This window comes from Dermacentor albipictus, chromosome 7 (assembly GCF_038994185.2).
Source record: "Dermacentor albipictus isolate Rhodes 1998 colony chromosome 7, USDA_Dalb.pri_finalv2, whole genome shotgun sequence".
Lineage (NCBI taxonomy): Eukaryota > Metazoa > Arthropoda > Arachnida > Ixodida > Ixodidae > Dermacentor > Dermacentor albipictus.
The window spans coordinates 84,123,755-84,149,233 of NC_091827.1; the positions used below are offsets into that span (position 1 = coordinate 84,123,755).

A 25,479-nucleotide genomic window follows, 5' to 3' on the forward strand; every position below is an offset into this window, starting at 1 on the left:
CACGGTCGAGGAGGGGGCGTGAAAGAGAGGAGAAACGAAGAAGAGTTAAGGAGGAGTGGCGGAGGAGGAGAGTGTCGCTACTTTGCGAAGTTTAAGGGGTTTTAGGCCTGCCGAATGCGTGCTTTCTCCTGTCAACCGCGAGGCAGGGCGGTCAGGCCAGAGGGGAGTGGCGTCTTCTCCGGCAGCTGTTTAGGTGCCTCGATGCCCTCCTCGCCCACCGCTCCGAACAGAGTGGAGACAACCGCGGCGTCATTTACGGTGTTAGCCACGCTGATCGCGTACGCCGCAGTAGATGCCTTTGACGGACGCCGTAGGGACGAGTTGCCGGCGCTCGTATGTCTTGAAAGCGATCTGCGACGTGGTCAAAGTGCGCGCCCGCGCGGGCCTCATCTTCAAAGCGATCTGCGATGTTTGCAGAGTGCGCGTAGCTTCATATGCGCTGTGCTTTCGACGTTTCGTTCGCGTTGAAGCGAGAGATGCACGAAGGTCAATTTGCTTGCTGCTGCCGCGATTTCTCACTGCATAATTTTTGCCGCGAGTTTACGCGCTCATCAAGGGAAATGTGCTCACGATTACCTGTGCGTGCGCGTCACCGTGCCGTTTAATGTGTAGTTAAACACGTTGGTGGGCTAGCTGGTTTGAATCCATGATAGAATGTGTGAGCGCGACTGAACAAGGACGTAGAAAGAAGCAGACACATGAAGACAGCGCCGTCTCTGTGCGTCTGCTTCTTTCTACGTCCTCGTTATTATATCATTGTTCCTTTAGTTCCTAAACAATGCTTACAAGTTTGTACTGCCGATAAAACTATTATCCTTACTTCACACAGCTACCTACTAATTTGCTATATCGCAATCGGTGCTTCGCCTTTCGGGCGGGACTGAGAATTTTTCTTATTGTACCCCGTAGGGGATTTATTTATTTATTTATTTTGCCATTCCCCTATCTACATAACTAAGCACGCGACAATGTTAACGTGCGCAGCAAAATTCCAACTGGAATATTAATGCTGGTGCTCCACGTCTTACGTGGTGAACTCTGTTGGCTGGGTGCATTTGTATGGAAATTTGCGTTAATTTTCTACTTTATATATTACACAGTGCCATGAATCTGGCCTGCTTCGTGCATGTGGCGACCTTTCTCAAAAGCACACACGCGAAAATGCGTTTTCCGATACGTCAGGCCTTAAAACCCGCTGTGCGAAATTGCCGGAAGCACCGTGAGCGCCTTCGTCCCGTCATCTGCTTCCCACGCCAGTGCTCTGACTTCCACCGTTTAGTGCTGGCGCTGATTAGTGCTGGCGCTGCTCGCCAGCACTAATCAGCAAGAGCTTAGTGGCGCAACCCACCGCACCGTTCCAGAGGGGACGCTCATAACATCCATCCATGCATGGCTGACTCGCCGCTGGCGGGGACGGCCGCCCGGGTTATGAAACCACCATAGCCCGGTGCCCATTTGATTCTATACACGGAGGTTCTTTTTCTATAATATTTGTATTCTATATGATTTGAAAATTACACTATTCGAACATCGATAAGTTCAGTGTAGACTTCCACTGTTTTCGAAGAAGTAGTGTTTGTTTTTGTTTCTTTTTCTTTTTTTACTGCGAAGCTGTTGCGACTAAATGATGTACTCGTACACTCTAAGAACAGTTTGCACCCTTTGGCGTGCCCCTTCTGCCACACAACGATAATCGTCATCTGCCTTGAGGCGTTTCCAAGGTCGATTCAAATAGGTCGCGAAGCTTCGGGCGAAAAGCGGTTCAGTACAGATTGTCACCGACATCAGCATGGGGGGTTATGGGAGCAGCGATTGAAGCGCGACTATGTTTGGAGGGAACAAACATAGCGAAAGAAAAACGCGTTTTTTAATTTAAACGAGACAAAGTTAGATTCATTCAACGAAAATAAAATTCCTAGACAATTTTATACATTCTTGACGAGTTGAGAAAATACAAGTTTAATTTTATTATTATTAATAAATGCATTTCTTTTAAGCGCCCATCGCTACAGGGGGCGTTGACGCCACTATCACTTGCAATGCAATGCACATCTTGAAATGGGCAGAAAGGCGCACTCGTATCACCTGTTGAAATACGCCCCCCTCACAGTTTGTGCTTTCTTGCTTGTCAAAGTTTGTCTGAATTTGGTGACGCGGGTAGCTTCATTGCTTCTTAATCTGTTCAGTCAAATGTAGTGAGTTACGACCGCCAGATAATTGTGTAGTTGTTTTCGTGCGACCGCGCTGGCCGACGGGCTTGGCATCCAACAATAGGATCAGCACTCTACACCTAAAGCTTTTGACGGCCTCCAAAGAAAGTATCTTCTGTGTAGTGGCGCGATCTCGACAACCGTACGGCTGGCCTTTTCCTGCATCGCTTTCCGCGCTGAAAGCTCGAAACGCCCGTCAAGTCGAATGGCAGGGCATTTGAATATATAGCTCCAAAGGTAGAACAACAAAACAAATTTCGCGCCTTCGAAAACAAAATGACGTCACATCTGCTTTTAACGGACATGGCGTCACATTATTTTTTCTTCCGCCGGAAGTGTTCCCACCACATACAGATGGCGCTAAGCCCCATAAACCACCGATGGACCGCCATGTTTTGTACGTATGGGCTCCTATGGAAGCTTTGCTACCAGGTAGTACATTTACCTTGGCGTTTCCTTGCTTTATCGCTGCGAGCCCGGAAATTTCCAGTGCAGCGAACGGCACGCGCGTTATCAGAAGGGGCACTCCAAAGGGTGTAAACTGTTCTATGCTGATAACGCGCGTGCCGTTCGTTACTGGAAAGTTCCGGGCTCGCAGCGATAAAGAAAGGAAACGCCTCAAGGCAGATGACGATTATCGTTGTGTGGCAGAAGGAGCACGCCAAAGGGTGTAAACTGTTCTTAGAGTGTAATCATCGTGTGCTAGACTTTACGGTGCCCTGGAAGAACTTGATAATTTATCAAATTTAAAATTTGAGGGGATGGCGGACATGCTTGGGGTTATATGTGCAGGCTAATTTTGAAGTGTTTGGGTCAATTAGAGGCTAAAGGAAAATGGCTAAACCACCGTTTTCTGCCTGTCTCCAGGCGTTATATATAAAACGTTTGCAAAGTTTATCCGCTTCCGTGGGAGAACCACAGAGGGCGTCAATCGTTAGCAGAATTTTTGAAAATCACTCGCGACATAGCGAAATTCTACTTGAGCTAGATTACTGTCAGATGCACACATTATTTGCACAAAAGAAATTGAGAGTGAATTCTTGAGTAGTTAACAAATATTTGCTAATTAAGTTTTAAACTAATTACTTTACGCCGCGTATTGCAATTTACCAATATTCAGTTCAGTCATAGAGTCAATTCAATCATTCAGTCATATCCAATTTGAACGGATTCTGAGGATGACACCTGTTCTGAGATGTGCGTTCCCAAAGTTTGTGACGAAATGCATTCAGTGTTTCTGTAACTTTAGATATTCAAAGCACAAAAGTTTTTTTAATAAGTGTAATAACAGTTCATACCTACGGCAATCTTTGACTACGCTTATTTCAAAATTGGTGCTGGTTTCAAAATTCGTTCCATGTGGATGTACCTTGTCAAATCACTGCCTTCAATTAGTGCCATGCAATATGTGCGCTAAGGTAGTTGAAAAGTTCATTAGTGGCATATCGTTAATTAGTCGATTATGGGTATTGGTTTCAACTGTAAGGAATGTATATCTCTTCTAGTATTCCAGCTCAATTAGTAGAGTTCATTCTAAATGCCACAGATGATTTGTTTGCTTTGTTTAAATTCTGTTAACGTTAAAATTAAACACGAGGTATACCTACTACGAAAAGGAGCCATGTCGTGGGTGGCGTGTGCCGAAAGTTAGAATTGTGTTGATGTATTATAGTATTTGTAGAAACTGATTTGTTCAAGAATTCTAGAGCTTTACAGACGTATGTGTTACAGTCACGCATACATATATATGACAGACTGTGAGTTTGCCCAATGTCCTGAAAGAAAATGTGCCAAATTTCGAGCAGCATCTTTTACGCGTTGTGTGCACAAAGTGTCAAGACTTTCCGTTAATTACAGTTTTTGTAAAGAAAAAAAAAGTTCTTATTCAACTGCTTCCAAAAAGCCGCCGTTTCTCCCAAAAGTGGAAGCACTGACTGCAGTGGCAAACTATTGCACAGCTATGCAATAGTTTGTCCTTGTCTGTCTTCCTTGTGTCTGTGGTTTTATTTGCGCTAAGCTACTTCTTCAAATATGGATGACCAACTAGCCCAACAGTCAACTCTTCTAGAACTAAGGATAGCACATGCATCGGTCGTATAAAGTGCAATAAACATTCGCTTACTAACTCCATAAACAAGCTTGCTGTAGCACGCGCACACGTAGTCATGAACAGACGACGTTCGATGACCGCGGACGCTCGCTCTCAGTACGCTTGCGTGAGGGATAGCGGCAGCAGCGGCGAGCGAACGGTTCGTGCTGCCTGTAGCTTCAGTGCGTCGCCGAAACTTCAGGTCACGTGACTTCCAGCACTAGGCCCGCGAGAACACAGCGCACCTGAAGCCACAAGCGACGTCGGCTCGCGTAGCATTCGTATCCGCCGCAGGTTGCCTCCGAGATTATTCGCAACTCCAGCAATTCATGCGACACCTAGCGGCAGTAGGGAGAAACGAAATACGGAGGTCCAGTCGCCGTGTGTGCCGTAGAGGCTGCTGTCGCGGACGGAAGAATGAAGCTGCTAGCAAAGAAAAAGCGAACGGCCAAGCAGTTCTGCTGTGTTCCTCGGTGCGTGCCAGCGAGGTGGAAGGACAGCGATATTTCCGTTCACGCACTTCCCTCCGAGTGGAAAGGCTGAAGCCGCAGAACCAGGTGGATCGCTAACCTCCGCATCGGCAAGGCTGTGACGCTTACAGTGACTGTTTGCTCACGGCATTTTGCACCGGATAATTTCTCCTTACCAGGTGAGACACTATTGTGAACTTGTGAACTCGACCCTAATGCATGACCATTGTGCGTGGCCATTATACATGTCGCTGTGTCACCTTATGTAAACACGTTTCGCATTGCGGGCACTGGCGATTGGGCTATGCACTATTTGCTGCATATGTTAGCCGCAACGCGAAATTCGAGCACAGGTTCGAGACCTGTCACAGCGGTTTCTCCGAGGAACGTCTCTTCTGCACTCGTTAATCACATTGGCTGTAATTAGAGCTCATGTTCGGCGCTTCACAGCGGTTTCTGCGAGCAACGTCACCTCTGCGCTCGTTGGCTACACCCGGCTGTAACTCGGGAGGCTTTTGATGCCCAGCACGTCTCGCGCAACTTATACGGGCGTCGGAGATTCAAATGTTTACGAATGATGTACTAGCAAGTTCGGGAAGTGTTGAGCGTAAACGTGCCACGTATGTGGCATGCTAAAGCGGAATAAATATCATGCGTGGTGCGGATGAACTTGCAGCACAGGCGCACTGCACGCGGGCACTTCCCAGCGCGACTGATTACGAATTTGCCACTTGCACTTGCGAATCTGCGACGTGCTCAAGAGTGGCCATATGACACTGGTATTTCGCACCGACGGCGAGCCTATCACGTTCATTGCAGAAGTTTGCCACTTACGCGACAGCCACATGTCAATTTTACACGCGTTTGCTAGTTTCGAGGAAAATTTACGGCGTCCGCCGTCTACTGACGTGTCGCATATGTATGTGCAGTATTAGTACCTAAGCTAGCTTTATCTGTGTTATGAAATCATCCCCAAGTCAGTGGCAAAACTACTCCGGTCATGTGGTGGTGTTTGCACCTGTGCACTTTGCGTTATGAGCAGCTTTCAACTACGTTTTGCAGATGCTACATTCGGTGTACAACGTTGCATAGCCTTGCACACTCAAACCTAGCTTCATTTCCTTGCAAATGTTTTTTTATAAATATTGTGGCCTTGTTTCTGAGGTAAAAAGAAAAAAATTCCGGGTGCAGCCCATATTGAGGCACAATAAAGCATAAACAATTCATTTATTTTTTCAGATGTAGCATGTCAAAGACAGCGGCTGAAAAAAATGCAGTACCAACTGAAAACCTGCCAAGGACGTCATGTTATGATGAGAACAAGGATGCTCATATGAAAGAGCTTTCACTGGCAAGACTTCGCCGACGTGTGTATCGGTCAGCCAGAGTAAGTTAATTTGACTACATGGTGCAGCACTTATATGCTTATGGTACATACACCATGTCTACAAGCATGCAATAGATGTCAACACCTTTTAATGCATTACAGAATGAATCAAGCAAAGAAACTGTTGCCTCCCCATTAGAAGCAAAGGTGTTGCCCCATGCACCTGTCAGCACGACCACCATGGTAAATTGGCTGCCTGCAACTTGTGCACACATTGCTTCACCACTAATTCCTTGGGATTAAACTCTGACATTGCAGGACGATCTCCCACCCCCTGACCGCAACAGCATGGACCAAATAAGTGACAAAGGAAATATGGTAATTTCTTTTTGAAGTTCAGTGTTTGACGGAAGCCCGTCTGGTCGGGATGAAACATGGTTAAAAGGGTAAACAAAAACCCGGGGCACTTCGCCGACCAAATAAAGATTTAAAAGAAAAGAAGACGTTTCGGCTCCCACACGGGAGCCTTGTTCACAGGTAAAATAAACAAAGGTGCTCGAGCAGCTCGATTAAATAGTCTAGAACACGTGACGCAGGCAGCGCGCATACCCTGACGGCGGATTGCCATCGCTCCTGTTCAGAGTGTGTGGCGTAGTCTAGATCATGAGGGACTCAAGATAAAAGCGTCGAGATAGCCCTTTTTCCCTGGCAATTTCTTTTTGTATATGTATGTGTTGTGGTAGCTGTCTTTACCTAGACGGTGGCATGCTTTCTGGATTTACATCGTAAAAGCATTGTAGCACGTGGTGTGTGATGGGTGCACATTAATTGCAACTTGTGCACACATTGCTTAACCACTGGTTTCTTGAACTGAACTCTATCTGACATTGCAGGACGATTTCCCATCCCCTAACAGCATGGACCAAAGCCTTGCAAACACCATAAGGGACAAGGACATAGCAAATATGGCAATTTATTTTTTCTATATATTTGTGATGTGGTAGCTGTCTTTACCTAGCCGGCAGCATGTTTTCTGGATTAACTTCGTGAAAGGAGTGTGGTGTGTGATGGGTGCAAATTAACTGATGCAAAAAGCCTGGCTTTCCTACTTCCAACATTGAATTTAATACATTGACGTGCATTATTGGAATGACAAAAAGAAGCTGCATTTCGCGTCAGATATGTCAGACATTACAACTCTTGCTTTTGTTTTGTGACAGGAATGTGCTTGCCAACCTGGCCTCCGGACATTAATGGCAGAGTACTCAAGAGAAGAAAAAGACGTGGCAACTTTCCTACTAGAAATGGCTTCACGGACAAGGCTTACAGAAAGCAAGGCTGCCCAAGTGACATCGGGTACTTTTCCACAGAAGTTTGTGAACACGATAAATAGTAGCAACGTAAATACATTCACAGGCCTGCCATCATTCGATGTTCTGAATGCTCGTGTGACGTGCTACACAAAAATTTATCCACTTTCAGGACGGCACCAGTTATGTGTAAAAACAATTGCATTGACATTGGTGAAATTGAAGCATATTTCCACTGCATTCTTGAGTCACCTTTTTAACTGTTCTCTAACTACATGTAGCAACATAATTGCAGAGACTGCTCAGTTGATGTGTGAAATTTTAAAAGTAACTGTGGCTGTGCCACCAAAAGATGAATTCCAGTGGCACGTTTGCATATTCGGCATTAGGTGATTCACCTGAAGTCGTGCCATGGCTGGCGATATTGCAAGTAGCCTGTACTGCATAGAGGCATTTGTGCGTGTGACCTTGGCTCCATCAAAGTGTGGCGGCCTTGAGAGTAAGTGCGGTCTTCTGTTTGGAAATCCAGCATTTTTTATGCCACTCAGCCACTTCATACTTTTCAGACACGGTCGTTGCCATGTGATCTACATGCTGCACTTGTTTGCATTGGCCAAACCTGCAGACTTCAACTTCAACACACTTTTTGTAAATTAGCAATGCACATTCTTTTGCAACTTGTATTCCTCATTGAAGTGCTGATTTACACTACGCATTCTATGCAAGTTTTCATCTTATGGTATTCCGAGATATTTGCAGCTCACTTATGATCTGTGTGCATAGAGTTGTGGTTATTCTTCAATGGCTGTTTGTTGTCCCTTTCCTTACTTGTACTTTTTCACAAAATAAACCACATGCACTCAATATTTTGTTCACTGTACTTGCCTCATACGTTTTACTCAAGCCCATTTTTGTTGCACTTTTTAGCATATGAGGGTATATCTGGCCAAACAGAACATGAGAAGTAACATGGAACAGTGTCAAACCTGCATACGATGAGTATTTAAAAAGTTTGGCCACCAGAGTTGAGTACTCTGAAAGAATGGTTTGATTCAAATGACCCCAGCTGGTATATGTACCATAATTTATGCTTCTTCCCAGTTTGTTGAATACAGTGCAAATGGCTGTCCTGGGAAGCATAACTAAACTACTGATAATACAACATGGGCAGACACTTGTGCAGACTTAACATCAGTGAATGATAATTATTGACCTCCAGAGAGCATATAGAGCTGTCCTTACTAGCAATATATCAATAAATGGAAAGTAAGTGACATAAAAGTTTAACATGCACTTAAAGCACTTAACAAACACTTAAAGGGGCACTGAAACACTTCCGACTGATCATAGTTACCTCACTACAAAAGGACACCGCCTGCTGCAAAAATTTTTCGAATCATTGAACTGTAAGCGGAATTAGTAGTTATTGCACTGATGCATTGCTTTCTCCTTTCGCCTCAGCTAGTGTGCTGGAAGCTACACGGTGCATGGCAAGGTAGCAAGGTCCTGGTCAAGTTTTTTTTTTACACATTGCTACTTGTGGTTCAGGCATGTGTGGCACTCTCTAAACGCGAGATGGACGCCTGGAGCTACATCACTTACAGAGACCAATAAATACACACGGCTGTCTGATCGTCCTGCGAACAGAGCTTGTGGTGGTCGTGGTATCTATATTATGCGGCATGCATGCCAGTTTCAGGGCCCCTTTAAGAAGGGCACTAACAAAGACAACAAAAGTTGGTTTCATGAGTTCTGCCTGAGTCGCCACTGATATCACGCAGTTGCTCGAGCACAAATTGTGAAACAATAACGTATGAGCCATAGGAAACGAACAGTCATGTCGGCAAAAAAAGAAAAAAAGCAGGATATGTATTGTGATAGGTAACCCCAAGCGCCACAGCACAAGGTGAAGCTAAGTTGCAGTTCGGCACATAATAGGATCTCCTGCTTACAACGGTGCACGCACATGAACATTTCACTTTACTACGATCTTTGCAATATGAACAGCATTGAAACGCAATGTAGAGATGAAACATTAAAGGGACTGACAACTACACCAAATGTTCCAGGATAAGGTGCCAGGAGAAACAGCCGAGATGTGCTTGCACTTTTGCGACAATCCAGCAGTGCACGAACACTTTGCCTCCACGATCGATGGGTCCCGGAATGCGTCGGCGATTCTCACCACAATCTCGTGCAGGTCCGCTGTCACGCCGGAGGTTTGCACACACGCGCGACCACTTCTACTTAATTACTCTTTGTACCACTGGTACCGACTAAAATGAGGTGCTCGGCGTCCACTACCCGTTCTCCCCCCACAAAACACCGCGAATTAACATCGCAGTGCAACAAACTTAAAGTTTTCACCAAGGAAAGCGTACGCGGGGACCTCCGTAAAGCCGCCATACTGCACAGTGTAGCCAGACCGAGTCAGGCTTCGCAGCGCCCCCTAATGTTGATATGAGTTGCGAATACGCGCGCAACGGCCGGGCTAGCACTGGAGACGCGCGCTCACCTGCCTCCCTATGAATGCGCTTAGATGAACACAAATGGACAGGCTACGTGTAAACAAGCGCAGGCGTCAAAGTTCACTTCTGAGGCACTGTGAAAAATAGAGCTTGCATTACCCATTTTGTTTTGGCATTGCTTTGAGAATGTTTGCCTTTGTCTTGACTTCCGGTAATTTGTGGCACATTGTTTAGCAGACATTAATTAGAACTTCACACTCAGTTGGTGAATTCGGTTGGCTTCAAATATTTGAAAACAACGAATAGTTTCTTTTTAAGATCGTTATGAGTGTGTCTTACGAGCGGCCCAAAATTTATCCTGCTGCCCTGGCATAACGACGAATCGAGATCAGAGTTATCAAAAAGAGTTGGCGGCGGGGGGGGGGGGGGGGGGGAGGGGTTAGCATTATGGTCAACATGTACGCCAACTAGCTTATATATGTGTTGACCAAATACAGCCTTTGTAAAACATTATTAAGAAAGCGTTCGAAAATGTTATATGTAGGGAAGGTTTCAAACGGATGAGTGACATATCGTCTGGTTGAGCCTTTAAAGTTGCTGACTTAATTTCAGGAACTAAAAAGCGTAATGCATTTGCACGAAACAGACGCCTCGCTGAAAATGGGGCTGTAATTCTGCAAGGTCGCACAATTGTGCTGTCATTTTTTTATCACGCCTTAACAAATTACTGAAATCTTTCGTTTTCACTCCTGCCGTCCTTCTCTCTGATTTCTCGGCCATTTCGCGGTGGTCGTGGGTAACTGCTTTCAGTTTCGGTTCAGTGCGCTGTTCGAAGGAGTGGATCATCAAGGAATGCACGCGTCGTTGAATAAGCAACACCTAATAGTATACGTACATCGTAGCGATGACTATGAGCGCTCCGGTTGGCACCAGAATAGCCATGCAAAAATGTGCTGTCAGTAGACGTTTAGTATGGGATTTAGTGATTGATCATTATATATATATATATATATATATATATATATATATATATATATATATATATATATATATATATATATCGTGGGAAAATGACGATGTTCTGGGTTTCGCGCACTGGCTACCATCTCGTCAGCTGATATAATTATTGTAAATATTCTGTAAATACACGCCTGACTGTTTTTAACCCCGTAACATTTTTGGTGAAGGTGGCGGGATCATTATCAAGACGGATTTACGCAGCGGGCGCTCCTTGGCTGCATCTACAATGCCAGCTCAAGGCGAGGATCCTTCGAGCCCGTCGGCACCCACGCCCACCGTCATTCTAGCAAAACCCCGCGACCCAGGAACCTTTTCTGGCACCGACGACACCGATGTTGAAGACTGGCTTCAACTATATGAGCGGGTGAGCGCCAGCAACCACTGGGACCAGACCGTCATGCTCGCTAATGTGATATATTTTACCTCGTGGGCACGGCACGCGTCTGGTTTCAGGCCCACGAGGAGGAACTTACCAGCTGGGACATTTGTAATCATAAACTCAAAGATTTGTTTGGCAAGCCTATTGGACGTCAGCGCGCCGCCCAAAAAAACCTCGCTTCGCGTGTCCAGACGTGCACTGAATCCTATCTCACGTACACCCAGGACGTGCTCGCTCTGTGCCGCAAAGTGGATCCGAAGATGTCCGAACCTGATAAGGTTGCACATGTCATTAAGGGCATAGCAGATGATGCCTTCCATCTCTTTGTCTTCAATAATCTTCCACTGTGCAAGCCATCATTACCGAATGCCGGCGGTTTGAAGAAGCCAAGAGTCGCCGCATTGCCCAGCCATTTCCCCGCCTTCCCCAACACGGCTGCTACGTCCGCCTGCGAAGACCTCCGCAGACCGCCCACACCTAATCGCTCTGATGACATCCTCCATGTCATCCGACGTGAAATAGAAGCCGCATCTCCTGTCACGACCCCTACCCATGGCCCCGACAATTGCTAGGCGACCGTCTCATTGATACAGTCCGTCGTGCGCCAAGAATTGACCAACGTTGGCTTGACCAACGTCTGCTCAGTTAATCGGCTTGACTACACTCCGTCCAGCACTGTCATGCGCAACCGCAGCCTGAATGTCCCAACGCCGTATCGCAACCCGGCCGAATTGCGTACTCCAGACGACAGGCCTATATGCTTCACTTGTGGCCGTGTCGGCCATATTTCACGTCACTACCGGTCTTCGTGGATTTCGACCCCCTGTCCCTACCTCCCATCTCACTGCCTTCATGCTGCTCCCCGGTTCGCCCCGCAAACGCAGCCAGCAAATTCTGGCGACACTTCTTGTCCTACCCGCTCTAGCCGCTCCCCTTCGCCACCTCGCCGATCACCGTCCCCTAGTTCCTTCGGGTACACCCTTCCGGAAAACTAACGGGTGCAGCACCTGGAGGTGATGCTGCCAAACCGACCTGACGCAAAAATCCTCTTTTGACCTTGCCCACACATCGGTACCTCATTAACGTGAACGTGGATGGTGTACCTGTTACGGCTCTGATTGACACTGGCGCGCACGTATCTGTGATGAATGCTCACCTTCGAAATCGTCTCAAGAAAGTCCTTACTCCTGCCCCGTCGCATGTGGTCCAAGTCGCCGACGGTGCAACACCAGCCGTTATTGGCATGTGTCCGGCTCGCGTGAGTGTCGCCGGACATCATACTTCTGTTTTATTTTATGTACTAGAGCACTGCTCTCACGACCTCATCCCGGGCCTTGACTTTGTCTACACATTCCGCTTTCATAGACTGTTCTGCTGGTGTTGTGCAACTCGCTCTACCTGCTGCTATTTACCCTCCCGATAGTGCTTCGATACGGCTATGTTCCACAGAGCATATTCGCCTCCCTCACCGTGCCGTTACTTATATAGGTGTCTCCCCCGTTCCAAAGTCGGCCGTTAGGGCCTTTGAGAAGGGTTCGGTGGCTAAGGTTGCTTTTAAAATTATGCAGACATGTGCGATCTCTCAACACTACTTATGTTGGTTCCCTGCTCACCTTGAGATGATCGAGGGAGCCCCTCCGAATCTCAATGAGTCCGCTCATGAGGCAACGCGAGATCTTACCCTCCGCTCTGCCCCGCGCAACGGCGTGGCGGTACTCCCCGAGAATAGAGACTCCCCTTCCACATACAATGAAATCACGAAGTATTACCTTCTGAATCGCAGGGTTTACAGTTTTCCGCATCCTAAACTAAACAGGGCTCAGGCACTTACATTACGCTTACTACAGACTGGTACTTATCCTTGCCCACGGAGACTGAACATGTTTTATCCAGAGACGTATACAGAGCCTTATTGCCAAGATTGTGGTGCTTTAGCCACGCTCGAACACATGCTCTGGTCTTGCGAAAGAATTGAAGACTCGGCGATCAAGGATGCGTCCAGGTGGGAGGCTGCACTTCGCAGCCCGGACTTGGATGAACAATTCTGGGCTGTCCAGCAGGCTCACGATGTGGCCGTGAGGCTTGGCCTTCCGGTCCCGACGTGGGAGTGGCCCGCTTAGTGAGTAATTATCACTACTTGCAGGACCAAATAAAGTTTTCCTTCCTTCCTTCCCCCGTTCCACCTGTCCCAGACGGTGACTACATCGTATCTCCTAATCTGGATGTCCTGCTCTCGCATAACGTCGCTTTCCCTCACACCGTCGTTACCATTTTGGACAACACATCCTGCCTTCCGCTTGTGAACTTTGGACTCTGTACACAAGTACTCCCGCGCCGAATGTCGCTGGCGCAAATAACGCCAGCCAGAGACTACGAAATTTCGGCTCTAACTTGCGACAGCTCCTCGTGTTCAACGCTTGCTTCGCCCCCTGTCCCTTCAGATTTGAATGCCCTAACAAAAATGATTGCTCCCGACCTTCCTCCCCAGCGTGCTCAAGAACTACGTTGCCTTCTTGCCTCACACTGGGACATATTCGTCCTTAGAGAGCGCCTTCTAGGACAAACATCTGTCGTAAAACATCGAATAAACACCGGTGATGCGAGCCCGATCCATCGGCGACCCCACCGCGTCTCGCCTATTGAGTGACATATCATCCAACACGAAGTTGACAAGATGCTTTCTCGAGACATCATCGAACCTTCTTGCAGCCCATGGGCATCCCCTGTTGTACTATTTAAAAAGAAGGACAACAGTTAGCGATTTTGCGTCGATTATCGACACCTCAACAAGGTAACCAAGAGGGACGTCTATCCGCTACCATGCATTGACGATACCCTGGATTGTCTGCACAATATTTTTCGTCCATCGACCTTCGCTCCGGCTACTGGCAAATTGCCGTCGATGAGATGGACCGCGAGAAGACAGCTTTTATTACTCCCGATGCCTCGCCAGCCTGTGCCTCCTGTGGTGAACCAGAAACTCTGGAACACCTCCTGCTGGCCTGCCCTGCTCACCTGCAGCACCGCGGTCGACCTCTGCAAGAGTTCCACCACCTGGGGCTCCCATGTTCACGACAGGAAGATATCCTCTTCCCTGTCGTAATCAGCTACCAGCCTTCCCAAGTGTCGTCGAGTACCTCGACTCGTCGGGGCTCTCGGCGAGACTATAGGACATTTCTACAAATACGGATGGCCTAACGGCCATCCCACCACCTCGGGCTTCCTGATAGGCCACTACTTCGCTTCCATCTCTACGACCCTCTACCTTTCTCCTTCCTACCCTCTCTCTCTTTTAACCCCATACCCTCCACCCTGCTGGCGCTGAGCCGTGCTCCCGCATGGGTTGCAAAAGATAGCGCTAACCTTTTCTCCTTCCCCTCAAGAACCACTTCTCTGTCTGAACGAATGATTGACGCCCTCCTACACGGTTTCAAGTAGTCCATCTGCCCCTGTTACCTGGACGACCTGATCGTTTTTGCTCCGACTTTTGCAACACACATCGAGCGCCTGTTGACGATCTTATCTTAACTAAGAAGTCATTAACTCGCGTTTGTTCCCTCACCCAATCTGCTCTTTTTTTATCCCTTAACGTTGCACCCATAATTCTTCTTTCCATAGCTCGTTGCGTCGTCTTCAATTTAAGCAGAACCTTTTCGTAAGCCTCCAGGTTTCTGCCCCATACGTGAGTACTGGTAAGACACAGCTGTTATATACTTTTCTCTTGAGGGATAGTGGCAACCTGTTGTTCATGATTTGAGAATGCCTGCCAAACGCACCCCAGCCCATTCTAATTGTTCTGATTAGTTCAGTCTTATGATCCGGATCCGTGGTCACTACCTGCCCTAGGTAGATGTATTCCCTTACCACTTCCAGTGCCTCATTATGTAAATAAGACTTTTTTTTTTCAATATCATCTTTCGTGCCCTGCACTTTGAATTGTGAGAACTATTCTTGTATATTTTTACTCTTCAAAGTGTATTCTCGCCTCTGTAATGTACAACTGTGTACCTTGAGGGTCTCACTAATAAATAAATAAATAAATAAATAAATAAATAAATAAATAAAATGTATAGGCGCACTAGCTGGGCTCGCAGTCTTGCTCTTTTCATGCATGAGTGCTTTGAATAAAATCCCTTTGTACGCTTTTTATTTGTATTTTATTTATTTAGGTATTATTATTTTTCATTAGCTTTGATAGGCGGGCGCTTCGATGGATGCGTGGATGAGTGTTATGAGCGTCCCCTTTGGAACGGGGCGGTGAATTGCGTCACCAAGCTCTTGCTATTATACTGTCTAATGTCCTACCTAGGTTAAACAAGAAAAAAGAAGAAGAAAACGCTATGAACTCCAACAACCAAATTTTCTGATCCCCTATTGCGAACTGTGCTTTTGTACATCTCCGTTTTCTTTTATGGTTTCCCTACCTTTCTTCCACCAATCCTCCAATCGCCTCTTACTAATCCCTATTGCGGACATGTTTACTTTTCCACTGCTCTGGCTGAACCCAAGGGCTTCAAGGAGGCCAGTGGTGCCTAAATCGACCGCTGGGCAGACGCCTTCACATTCTAATAAAACATGTTCCATAGTTTCCCTAGCTTTACCGCAGCAAGCACGGGATTCTTCTTCATTCTTATATCTTGCTTTATAGGTGCGTGTTCTAAGGCATCCCGATCTCGCTTCGAAAAGTAATGAGCTTCCCTTTGAGTTATCATAAATTGTTTCTTTCCTGATTTCGTTTTTTCCTCTTAAGTAGTTGCTCATGGCAGGCTTCTTTTCCATTGCCGCCACCCATGAGATTATTTTAGCCGCTCTGACTTTCCGCTTGACGTTCTTTGTTGCTGTGTTGCCCACCCCACAGGCCGCACACTTGCTGGTAAGCTTCCTAGTTCACTGTCGAAGAAGCAATCGCAGAGGCACTGAAAACATCCATCTGCTCGCTTACAAGGTCAGCAAGGCGAACAGACTTGGACATCGAACTGGAGAGGCTGCGTGCGGCACGCCGACAGGCGGAGAGGAGGTATCGGCGCACGGAGTCCGTCTTGGATCTGAGGGCTTCACGACGCATACAAAAAAAAGTGCAGCGTCGCATGGATAAAGTGAAAGATAAGCGATGGAAAACTTTGTCAGTCGCTTGATCGCCGAAAATCGCTGTTGCACATATGGAGAATGGTTAGGGGTCTTCGCTCATCTCCGCATCAAAGGAAGCCCTTCGCTGCTCTGGCCCTCTATACCAACTCCGCTCGGAAATTCAAGTGGCTGAAGAGTTATGTGCACGGGTTACTGGGTCCGTGGCCATCATTACTGACGCAGCATTGAATGAGATCCCTGAGGCGCGTATACCAGAAATGAACGTGCTATTTTCACTCGAAGAGCTCGATGCTGCGTTGGCGACCTGCAGGCGTTCTTCGTCACCAGGACCTGATGGCATCACGTATGCTGCCCTATGCCACCTTGGACATGACGCACGTGATGAGCTGCTCAACTACTACAATGAGTCTTGGCAGAACGGCGTCGTTCCTAAACAATGGAAATCGAGCCGCTTGATCCCCATTCTGAAACCTGGAAAGTCTCCGCTTGAGCTCTCATCATATCGTCCGATTGCGCTTTCGAGCTGCGTCGGCAAAGTGATGGAAAGAAATATTCTTGCTCGCTTGGAATGGCACCTAGAACGATTCAACTTCTATCCGGACGCCATGACAGGCTTTCGTCGAGGTCGCACGTCCATCGACAACGTCATTGACATCGTAACATGGGTCCAAAATCAAAAAAGCATCAAGCGCCTATCTGCGGCACTTTTTCCAGATATAAAAGGAGCATGCGACAACGTCGCCCATGAGGCCATACTGAACTCTCTTGAGGCTGTTGGAGTTGGTGGCCGGATATATAAATGGATTCGGGACTATTTGACTGAGAGGCGCTTTTCTTACAGACCGAAGACGGCCCAACTTCAGACCATTACATCTGCCGTGGTGTGCCGCAGGGTGGAGCGTTGAGCCCTATTTTGTTCAACCTCGCCCTGGTAGGACTAGCGGATTACCTACCGCAGACAGTTCATGTCTCAATATACGCCGACAGCATTTGCATCTGGGCCTCTGCGGTGACTCGCCCTCAGCTAAGAGCCAGGCTTCAGCGGGCGGTAACCATGACGGCGTCTTATCTCCGAGAACAACGCCTCAGTGTGTCTACTGAAAAGTGCGTAATACTTGGTTTTACGCACACACAAATGTCATTGCATCCTGTTTCCATCACTGGTCAAGCTGTATCCTATGTTAAGACGCATCTCTTTCTGGGCGTCAACATTGACCGCAACCTCTCGTGGAGTCCTCACTGCGTCTATCTGAAGAATTAAGTTAGTCGCCATTGCTTAGGTCTTCAAGTTTCACTGCGGGGAAAACTGGGGTCCGCCAGTTCATTCTATGTTGCAGCTGTACAGGGTTTTGTTTCTCGGACTCCTACGTTACAGCCTACCAGTGTTGTCAAATGCATGCAAGACGAACTTTCGCGCCTTGGAGAGCATACAAGGTCAAGCCCTACGCACGTGTTTGGGACTGTCTCAGTGCACCTCAACGGCAGGAACAATCGCCATCGCGGGAGATCATATAATCCAGACATATGTAGCTGTCGACTCTCTCAGAGCGCACATTCGCCATTTGTCAAGGATCCCCGACAATCATTTGGCCACCCTACCAGCCGAGAGACCCAAGCGACCTTTTCAGGAGTGATTAGCGCTCATCAAGAGTGCATACCGGCATCTTTTACACCGGCGGCGAAGCCTTCTTCTCCCCTGTGGTGCCTGCGACAGCCTCAAGTAAATATTGCTATTCCTGGAATTATAAAAAAGTCCAATCATCCAGCGCCGGCTCTGGAGCAACTTACGCTCCTACTACTGCACCAGACGTATCATGACCACATCCCTATATATGCCGATGGTTCGACCTCACCTACCAGCTCAACTGCCGCATTCGTCGTTCCAGCCAAGAACGTTACAGTTAAATTAAAATTGTCGCACACGACTGCATCTACATCGGCAGAACTTGAAGCTCTCCATGCCGCTATGATGTGCATCACCGAAGAGCCAACAGAGAAATGGGTCGTATTTTGTGACTCTAAGGCAGCCCTTCACAGCATCAAGTCTGCATTAAGTCACAGAACTTACGAGCAGATGATATCTGACATCAGGGAAGTGCACCACCATGCTCTGGAAAGACGACACCACATTATATTTCAATGGATCCCTGCTCACTGTGGCATCGTCGGCAACAACCTAGCTGACAACGCTGACCGGTGTGCCCACGAAGATACCAAGACGCGTCCAACACCTTTGGCGAGGTCGGACGCTGCCAGAGAACTTCGCCCACTTGCACGCAAGAAGTCACAAGATCTCTGGATTTCAACTGCCTTCAATCGCAGATTATGTAAACTGGACCCCACGCTGCGGCAACTGCCATCTAGCCTTTCCCGCGGCGAAACAACCTTGTTGTGTCGCTTGTGGCTGGGAGTGGCGTTCACGAACGCATACTCATACCGTATCGGAATGGCCGAGAGCTCGATGTGCGACTCCTGCGGGTGCGAAGAGACCATCGAGCACCTATTGTGTAGTTGCCCTCGCTACGATGTCCAACGCCTCTCTCTGCAGGCAACTTTACGCCGACTGGACTCGAGACCGTTCACCGAGTCAAAGATACTCGGACCGTGGCCACACCCGTCACTGGCTCGAAAAGCGATTCGGGCACTAGTGCAGTACTTGAAGTGCACCGGCTTAGGAGACCGTTTATAGTGTCCTTGTGTATGGTGTCCCTCCCACACGTACTCAGTGCTTACTCTCTCACTTTCTTCCTCTTTCTCTTCCCCTTTACCCCACCCCCAGTGTAGGGTAGCAAACCGGATGCTGTTCTGGTTGACCTCCCTGCCTTTCCTATCCTTGTTTTTTCTCTTTCTTTCCTAGTTCTTTTCCTCCACTGCGAATCAATGTTTTTCCTGTACAGATACCTCAACACTCACCCAGCCCATTTACTTTCTTCCATATTCCTTAGTCGTTCTTCATATTCAATTTTACTGGGACTTCCCTCACTGCAAAACTAGTCCAGCCCATATCCATATCACCCTGCACAGCTTTATTTGTAGTCTTCCTGTGAGCGCCCAATGCGAGGCGTCCCGCTGACCTTTGGTTCCCATCGAGCCCTGATTGTACCCCTTATTTAAAGCAAACAGCCGCATTTCCAAAAGTAAAAAGTCCTGGAACCATTACGCATTTCCACATACCTCGGAGCCCCTCGTACCTATTGTATCCCCATGGCGCTCTGTGCTTTACTATGGCTGCATTTCTCTTCCACTTCACTGTTATTGTTTTTTGCTGTGTTTCCATATATCTATTGCCTTCGTTTATCCATATACCAAGGTATTTATATTCTGTTACCCGAGGTATTTTCTGGCCCTGTATTGCCACTGTCCACTGTTTTCATTGAATACCATAACATCTGATTTTCTAACACTAAATTTCAAACCTAAATTGTTGCCTCTTTGTCCACAGATATGAGCCAGACGTTGCAAATCACTTTGCTTGTTAGCTAGCAACAGAATGTCGACCGCATAAAATTATTTTTAATTAGCTGTGATGGGTGGGCGCTTTGATGCGCTGGAACCCCAGCGCCACTTCTTCCCTGTCGGTGACCTCTCAGAGCAAATTATCACCCTTTTTTTTTGTGAAACTAAGTCAAATTCAAGATTAATAATAGTACTTTGCTGTAGGCTTAAATCACTGGATTTGATGTTGATTCTTATTATTTAGCGGCACTCATGATAGGGCGAGTGGCAACACTGGCATAAATGGTTCAGTTCAGTACTGTGCATAAAATCGGAAGTTCAGGCATGCATAGAAACGAGACAGAGAAGTGTAGGCAGGTTGGCCTTAGGAGCACACGGGAACACCCCTAATGAGGGAGTGCAGGGGGCATGGGATGGACGTCATTTGAAGGTAGAGAGGCAATAAGTAAAATAAAATTTGAACAGAGACTCCCAGCACTGGAGGAAAAAAGGTGGGCAGGAAAAGTGTACAAATATCTGTACATGAAAAGTTTGAACACAAAGCGGACACTCAGAACGAGGAAGCTGAGGAATAGATACCTACAGCCGAGGGAGGGGATCCAAAGTGGTTCTAGTGTGTGAAAGGAGGTGAAGGAGACGGAAAGAAAAACGTGGGAAGAAAGAATGCTCGGAAAGCCATCGCTATCAATGTATAGGTCACAAAAACAGGAGATTAAGAGAGAGCTCTTATTTGATAACTCGCGGGGCAGCTCACTATTATTCGAGGCTAGGACGGGGGTTTTGAGAACGAAAACATACAGGGCTAAATTTGAAGACGTGGACCTTCGGTGCGCAGCTTGCGGAGCCGAAATGGAGACCACTGAACATATAGTGCTGAGATGCACAGCCCTTCGCCCGACCCTGGCAGAGGGAACAGTGGCAGATATGGAAGGGGCATTAGGTTTTCCCGGTGAACGAGGGCAAATAGACGAGAAAAGAGTGGCAGTAACGAAGGGGAGGCTAGAGGATTGGTGGAGGAAGTCAAGGGATAGATAATAACATAAATCGGGGACAAAATGTTTCCTCTACTGTTTTAGATAGTTATCTTGGGGGGGGGGGGAGTAAAAACTAGGTTGAGAAAAAGAGGATATAAAGATAGGAAAAAAAGAATAATAATAAAATAGGAGGGGGGGGGGGGGGGGCAAAAGGCTAGGTGGCGCTAGCCGCCGCCCGTTACAAAGGGTATAGCCGCCATCCATCCATCCAACCATCCATCCCATCAGCAGTTTTTATGAGCAAAACATGGAGCAAAATGACAAGATCGCGCTCGCTCGCTAGCTTGTTGAAAAACTGGGAACGGCTGTAACACAGATTTCTGCTATTGAGCGTGAACGCGTCACACACGAGGAACGTGCACCAATTTTCAACTCGCCCTGTCTCTTTCGTCTGATTCGGCTGCGTTGCGATTGCGTAATAAGTGCGCGAAGTTTCAGTGAAAACGGGGTTAGCACGGTCGTCGCGTCTTTGCTTAAACTATTTGCGTTGATAAGCTAAAAAAGACCATCGCAAAACAGCGCACCTGCCGATCTGTGACGATGGCCTTCGCCGAATGTAGACTGTGCTAGCGCAACGCCAGCTTCCTACGGCAATGCTCCCCTGAACGAGGAAGTCGGCTGTGTGTGAATCTCATCCCTTCGGTACTACGTGGGATCCGACGACAGCGCGCCACGATGAAGCGAGTTCGAGCCAAGCTGCGTCTGATGCCCGATTCCGCCTCCAGCGGCCGTGGCGACGACAATGACCTGCGTGTCAGGATCAGCCGAAGCGTCGCCGAGAAACTGTCGGTGGGCGGTACGCCCGACGACGGTACTCTGGCCCTTGTCGTCCCCGAAAACGTCGCGCTCACGTGTCCGGGCCTCTTCGTCGACTACGCGGTCGTCGGCGATCGCGAAGTGCCGAGTTCGGCGTTATCTGGAGGTGCCGTTGAGCTCTTCGTGACTCGGGAGTTTTTGAAGCGCAGACGAGGATGGGGCGACGGTCAAGCGGTGGACGTTCTTTGTGGAGTGCGGTGTCCGTGCCTCACCAAGGTGTCGTTGCTGGCCAGGAGCGCCGACGCGTACGCCAAGCTCAACAGTCCGAGCCTCTGGGAGGCGCTGGGCGGCGGAGACCGGAGCGACGGTATCCTGTGTCGCATGGACGACAGCCTGGCCGCCTTCGGAGACGACGCGGTGCTAGTGGTCGACTGCGAGCCGACGCGCCAGGGACTCATAGTGCCCGAGACGCAGGTGCTCATTGTTGCGTGCATGTTGTACTACGTGTGTTCGGTAACTGCGCGAACATCTACGAGCGTCACGACGTCGCGTGCATGTGCCGCGCCTGAGTGCTGCGTTGTTGGAAGCAGTTGACTCCCCATGTCGCATTATTAGTTTAGCAGGATGTGATGTTGGGCAAGTTGGTTCATTGTATTTGGAAAGATTGGGTGCGCTTTGTACATGATCACAAGGAATAAGACGGGACAGGCGCAAACTAACAACTGAGGTTTATTCGAGAGAAACACTTAAATATCAGTTCATGCCAGCGCAGGCACATGAGGGTATCAGCAGCAGATAAGAGGAGAAAAAAAAGATAAGAAAAAACCCTATGGCGTAGCTCAGCTAATCATATTTTCTAGGAAACGTGCCTCCCTATTGTAAAGTATGATCGATGTGTCACTGATGCATGCTTGTCCCTTCTTTTTTATATAATATGCCTCTGGAAGTTCCTGTGCTTTTTCGTGACTGCACTTGTGCAGGATCTTGACCTGGTTGAGCAGAGGCCTGCATTTATGATCTAGAAAATGCGTGGATAAATGACGTTACTCCCGGTTTTTAATAGATGTTTCGTGTTCAAGGATTCGTACATTCAAACAACGACCTGTCTTGCCTATGTAGGTTTTGCCACATGTCAGGGGAATCTGATAATTATGATATCGACCTGATAACCTGTTTGATCGATCAATATCTTGTGCAGGTTGTGGTAATACGGCCATCACTGGAATACACCCCTGCTGGTGACACTGGTTCGTGTGACGACGTTGTCAGGCTGGCTGGCACCATTTTGTACACTAGCCGCATTCTGCAGTCAACCCACCGAACCAAGCGAGACAGGTAGGCGTTGGTTTCCAATTGGTGTACTTGTGCCATCTGATTTCGCAGCAAATAGGAATGATATGTATCAGAAATGTTTCATAGGTGCAGGAGAAAATTATTTTTGCTACACCAGTATTCATAGCAGTGGTGGACATTGAAAAATGTGCAGTAATGGGCAGTGGTGGCACTTGTTGTGGACAGTGGTACACTTCCTGTGGCACCAGCACTGGCTGGTTCTCAGAGAGTGCCTTAGTAGAGAGAGGTCAAGTGAAGATTAGGTCAACTCGTTTGTTTTGCCGCAAGCAGTTCAAATTGAAGCGCCACAGCAGTACCCTTGGCAGCAATTTTCTACTGGCACACAGAAAACTACGATACACTATAGTTGCATAATCTATTGATCTAGCTCAACTTTACTGTCACTTTAATGTTCAGTGCACTTAACTACCAAGAGACCGAACTCTGAGGGAGAGCCAGTCTGCTACAATATAGATATAGTAAAATATTGAGCAAGCACTCCTCCTGGGCTGGGGGATACTACCGAAAAAGGGGGGGAGGGGAGTGCGCTCGCTCATTGGCTGCAAAAGTCAAGATGTTGCCTGGAAGCTTTTTTTTTTTTCTGAAAAGAAAAAGGGAAGAGCATAGTGGCGCGCAAAGCAATGAACATTTTTATTGATAGGGGTAGGGGGGAGAGGGGGGGTGCTCAGAAATGGGCATCAGTTTTAAGTTATCAGAGGCTAGTGGGGGAACGGGGTTGGGGCACTTGCTCGAAATTTTACGGCGTACCCATCTGAGAGTGGGGTATGGAGTCGCAAGAATTGAAGTTGGAAAGTGGCTGCTGGCGGACTCTGCATTATGAGTAGGGAAATAATGTGCAATTGGATTGCGTCAACTTTGAGCGGTTGTCCACCACAACGGCTCGGCCAGTGGCTGTGGTACCCCATCTGTTGAGCACAAAAGCAGTAGGTTTACTTTTAGCTAGAGGTAATCATATTTCACTTGAGGGCCAGAATAGAAAACAGGCTTGAGGCCTGAGATTTCTGCAAGCTTGAAGAGATCGCAGGTGGTCAAGATTGATCCAGAGGCCCACCGTAGCAGTCCAGTGGCTATGGCATTGTGCTGCTGAATTCGACGTTGGGGGTTCAGTACTGGCTGTTGAGGCTGTATTTCGATGGGTGTGACATGCAAAATCTTCCATGCACTTACATTTAGATGTGTGTTGAACATCTCCAGGTGCTCAAACTTAATTCGGTGTCCCCCACTATGGTGAATGAAGTCGAGAGTATGACGGAAGCCCGTTTGGTCGGGATGATTGGTGTGTGGATTGGGTGGTGTCCGGACCTCTTCCTTTTAAGTAAGCACCCACTTTGGTTTGCCTAATAATCAGATCATGGTTTTGGCACATGAAACCCCACAATTTAGAGCCCCAGAGAGAATTAAGTGATGGGGGGGGGGGGCACAACCATGTGGAATTATAGTGTACGGAGGAGACACAAAACGCATAGCAAGAACAGTAAAATGTTGAAACAGTACGGCAGCATTTGTAGCTGAATGAATCAACAAAGGTAGCCGCAGTGGGAGAAAAAAGAAATCAAGAAAACTGTTCAAGTTTTCAAGAAAGCTTGATTGCTTGTTTTCTTTTGAACATGCAATGTTACAATGAAAAGATCTTGCATGATTGAAAAGTGTATCATATTCGAAAATTCTTTTTCCCCACGTATTACGCATGTATATGCGTAATATGTTATGTCCAACGGTGCCCTTCTGCTGTTGATATTTAAACCACAAAGCATTTCTTTGCTGCAGAGGGACCTTGAATGCATTGTGACGTGGTCTGTATGTTTAGCTGTTTGTCGTTTGGATGCAACGAAGAAAGGATGTTGCTATCATCCCTCCCTGCTGTAATTTCTTCGATGAGGTTGCAGATGCAGTTGAATAGGTAAACAAATGAGTAAATAATTGTTAAGCAAATTAGTACAGCAGGAAAAATGCATTTCTGTTGCAGCCTGCGCTCATTCAAGCATTATAGTGTTTTTTATATGATAGAGAATTAAAAAATATTGCCTGTGGCAAATAGTACATTCTAGTCGTTGAGTTGGATTGCTCAAAAAGGGGGAGTAACTTCCACAGGAAATCAAAATGCATAGTCAACTAGATAATAGAATTTAAGTGATTAACATTTTAACAAATTACATTATGTCACACATTGCAATTTACTAATTGTAGTGGTGAGTACGCAAGGCCTATCCACTTGCAAGGAATTCTGAGGATGACATCAATTTCGAGATAATAATTCCTCAGATGTGGAACAAAGTACATTGGCATTCCGTATACTTTTGTGTTTTAATGCAAAAATGGCATTTTATAAAAGAAGTTAAGTGAAACAACAGTGCACTTTTACCGCAAGTTTGATGGCACACATCTCGAAACCCGTGCCATCTTCAGAATTCATTTAAAGTGGATATGCCTTGCTAATTTACCGGCTTCACTTCATAAATTTCAGTATGTGCTGTAAAGAGATTAGTTAAAAAGCTCATGGGAGAATTATGTTAATTAGT

The 25,479-nt window shown here is 47.2% G+C and overlaps 1 protein-coding gene across 2 annotated transcripts in view; it reads left to right on the forward strand.

Annotated features, from left to right (window-relative positions):
• The first annotated feature begins 21,076 nt into the window (after window positions 1-21,076).
• Window positions 21,077-25,479, forward strand: part of LOC139048041 (peroxisomal ATPase PEX6-like) — an 83,234-nt gene continuing 78,831 nt past the window's right edge. For both annotated transcript variants that reach the window (XM_070522424.1, XM_070522425.1), the window contains exons 1-2: window positions 21,077-22,081; window positions 22,806-22,942. In XM_070522424.1, the coding sequence (XP_070378525.1) occupies window positions 21,527-22,081; window positions 22,806-22,942 (692 nt within the window). In that variant the 5' untranslated portion in view covers window positions 21,077-21,526. The remainder of the gene's footprint in view (window positions 22,082-22,805; window positions 22,943-25,479) is intronic.